This window comes from Pinus tabuliformis, chromosome 7 (assembly GCF_031772625.1).
Source record: "Pinus tabuliformis cultivar Carrire ecotype Pingquan chromosome 7, CPIR1, whole genome shotgun sequence".
Taxonomy (NCBI): domain Eukaryota; kingdom Viridiplantae; phylum Streptophyta; class Pinopsida; order Pinales; family Pinaceae; genus Pinus; species Pinus tabuliformis.
The window spans coordinates 1,804,724,608-1,804,727,694 of record NC_142293.1 but is presented as its reverse complement, the minus strand read 5'-3'; the positions used below and the strand labels follow the sequence as shown (position 1 = coordinate 1,804,727,694).

Genomic DNA, 3,087 nt, shown 5'->3' with positions numbered 1-3,087 from the left:
TATTTTTGAACCATATGCAGAGTTGAGAGAATACATGTTTAGGAGTTTATTTATGAATTTAGAGTTATTGTTTTGAGCATAGCACTGGTTACCAATTTATTGTAAATAGAATTGGAAGAGAACTAGTTTCAAGAATTGAATCCCATCCATGGAAGGACAGAAAGGCTTTCGTCTCCACTTAATTTCTGATTCAGTGAACCCACTATTATTTATCTGTTAAATCATTCCCTCTGAAATCAAATTTCATTTAACTTCATACATTTATATTCAAAATTTCTAAATCCTCCTTTTTAGAATTGAGATATGAATTACTTTTCTAAATTTTTTATTCTCATCATTATATAACTCACAAAAATAGGGCTCAAATGATTTTATTCACAATAACATGAGTCCCTTTTAAAACCTAATATTTTACATTATCTCCATCCCATAATGTTAAAATCATTACATGTATATTTCAAAAGTGGCAACATAACTAAAAAGTTTACCCTACCCTACATTCTTAGCTTCGATCATCTGATGAGGACCCCGACCCTACATTCTTAGCTTCAATCATCTGATGAGGACCCCGACCCTACATTCTTGAGCTTCAAGCATCTGATGAGGCTTTATTGCCATGCATAACATGTAGATTAAATTTGTAGTTATAAAGGCACAGGCTCAATGACAGTTGTCATGACCAAATCCTTTATTTCATAGTTGGTAACGCTGAAGCCATCTCGGTATTTGTAGAGATGGTAGAAAGCTCTCAGAATGTCAAATGCATGTTTCTTGGAAGTGATTGGAACATTGCTATCAGGTTTCAGATACTCCCAATTTAGTTCCTTTAGTAATTTGTTGACCGTGGAGTTGATATGATTGATCGCATCCTCCTCTGTTGACTCGGGATTGTCTTCCATATAACATGATATACACGAAGATTTTTCTCCACGGCTCCTCTCAGCCTGCACTTTCCATGCCAGTAAATCGTTTATCCAACTCTAAATTAGAACCAATCATGCAATGCAAAGAAAAACTAACCAATCATGCAATCCAAAGAAAAATTCCTTCCATTAACAAGATATACCTGGTAAGTGAGAATGTCGCCTTTTAGTCGGAGAATGGAACATGCCACATCACTGAGCCTCGAAGGAAAGTCTATTTCTTGTAGGATGTGATGAGGAAAGGGAATGCCCAACGTCAGAATGGGTTGCAATGTGCCAATGCGATAACCGAAACTAACTTTCCCGTTATCCAGGTACTCCTCAAATGTTGGCAAAAAACCACTGAAAATCCACTTCGCTTCTTTCATATAAGCATCAATATAAGCCTCCAACTGCACAGGCAAGAGCACAAGCAAAGCAAATGAACTAATAATCACATTACGTTCTCACAAAGAAATAGTTGTGTATGTATGCTTTATTGTTGTACATACAGCCTTCCGGGCATAGCTGAGCGTGTCTCGGCCTTGAGACTTTTCTGCTTCTCCTGCCATTTCGTTAACGGTTTCGTAAAGCACCATATATACTCCTTTCATATATTCTGGAAGCCACTCCGTCGCAGACGGATGCCACCTGATCATATAAACACAAATTTTGGTCAAGTAAATTAGTTCCTAAAGATTAATGGAGTGATGAAGCTTACATTCTTCTAAAATTCTTTGAATTGGTCATCTCCAGTACAACCTCTTAACTGCCGTTGTGAAGCGTTCTAGCTCATCTATCGTTCCAAAGGTGTCGTAAATATCGTCAAGAACCGTGCCAAGATGACTTATTTTGGCAAATCCAAGTCTGAACGAAGAATGTTGAGGTTCACTGTCAATGCAAGATGCCAAAGTGTAATATTCCACGTGACGATGCCGAGGGAAGGTCATTTGAGAGAAACCCGAATCTTTCCACCATCTACACACAAAGTTCATAGATTGCACGTTATTTTACAGTAGACCACTCAAATCCTAGTTTGTCTGCTAAACGGATATTATCCGATGACATAATTCATCACATCACCTGGAGAGAAGTTTTAGCTCTTGCTGTTGTAGAGAGTGAAACATATTGAACTCCAATTTTGCAAGTTCTAGAAGTTTTTGGGTCTTCATATTTGGCGTCCTGGAAACAAACAAATGTAACGAACATTAATTGAAAATTTGACAGGAAATCTAAATTGTTAACACAGTTTTTTTGTGAAAAGCAACAATGTCCCTTGGCTTAATGGACAAAACAACATCAAATGGCCTAACTGTATCTGTTTATATATCAAAGAACATATATCCATCTTCATCCAGATTTAATAAGGCTTTGGATTTCTCTCAACATAAGTGGATCCATGGAACTTTGCGAATAAAAAATGTTGTTACACGATGAAATCATGGACCTACAAATAAATGGGGTCCTGTCCAAATACGTCGATGTAGTTCCTTGCTTCCAATCTTGGCAAATTTATATGCCAACCATTTTCCAGAACGTACGATATCTGCCAACAACAAAATTTAAATTGTAAAATACAGATCACAACATATGTGTAAATTAGGCTATGTCATGTTATGATGATAGTATGACCCCCTCACCTCTCGTGAAAGACCGCAGACCGGAAGCTTTAGTATGGCTTCTTTTAAATATATTGTAGAGAAGATTTCTGCCTCTTCCATAACTTTCTCTCCTGGAAAGGCAATTTGGGAAGCCCGAAATAAGTTGAGAACACTTCTTATATCTCCCTCTGTTTGAATGGCCGAACATGCAAACTGCCCTTTTTGTTCTTTAAAGTGTTCTAACACATCTGATTTTAACGTATAATGTATTAGCAATAAATGTCTGCCAGTAGATGGAAGTTCAGAGCTATCATAAAAGAACTTCAAGGATTAATAGGTTTTTATGTATAACTGAAGACACCGGGTATCCGTGTAGTCGAAGAGTTCGAAGCCCCAAGGCAGTTGAGTTGAGATCGGCAACAACACTATTTCTTCCACACCCAATGCCTTTTTCGTTCCAATAACTATAGAAAATGGTCAACAGTAAGAGGATTTCAATATTTCTTTTAAAAGCTAATTTTTCAGATTCCTCGAAATTGAAACGAGGATAGATTTTATGTGCCCTCGAATTTCTAAATTAGGAT

General features: G+C 37.0%; 1 protein-coding gene across 1 annotated transcript; it reads right to left on the bottom strand.

Annotated features, from left to right (window-relative positions):
- Positions 1-414: 414 nt before the first annotated feature.
- On the bottom strand, positions 415-2,749 carry LOC149255568 ((R)-linalool synthase, chloroplastic-like). Its single transcript, XM_089457251.1, has 7 exons — positions 2,543-2,749; positions 2,354-2,448; positions 1,986-2,084; positions 1,665-1,880; positions 1,415-1,553; positions 1,067-1,315; positions 415-944 (listed from the first exon to the last, which is right to left on the bottom strand). Exons 1-7 carry the CDS (start codon positions 2,621-2,623, stop codon positions 645-647), a joined length of 1,179 nt encoding a protein of 392 aa, XP_089313377.1. The 5' UTR covers positions 2,624-2,749; the 3' UTR covers positions 415-644.
- Between the last annotated feature and the right edge of the window lie 338 nt (positions 2,750-3,087).

Coding starts and splice junctions, on each gene's coding strand:
- LOC149255568 (XM_089457251.1), bottom strand. CDS start 2,623: ATGGAAGAGGCAGAAATCTTCTCTACAATATATTTAAAAGAAGCCATA. Junction 2,449..2,542: donor TCTGCGGTCTTTCACGAGAG/GTGAGGGGGTCA, acceptor TGTTGTTGGCAG/ATATCGTACGTTCTGGAAAA. Junction 1,316..1,414: donor TCAGCTATGCCCGGAAGGCT/GTATGTACAACA, acceptor TTGCCTGTGCAG/TTGGAGGCTTATATTGATGC.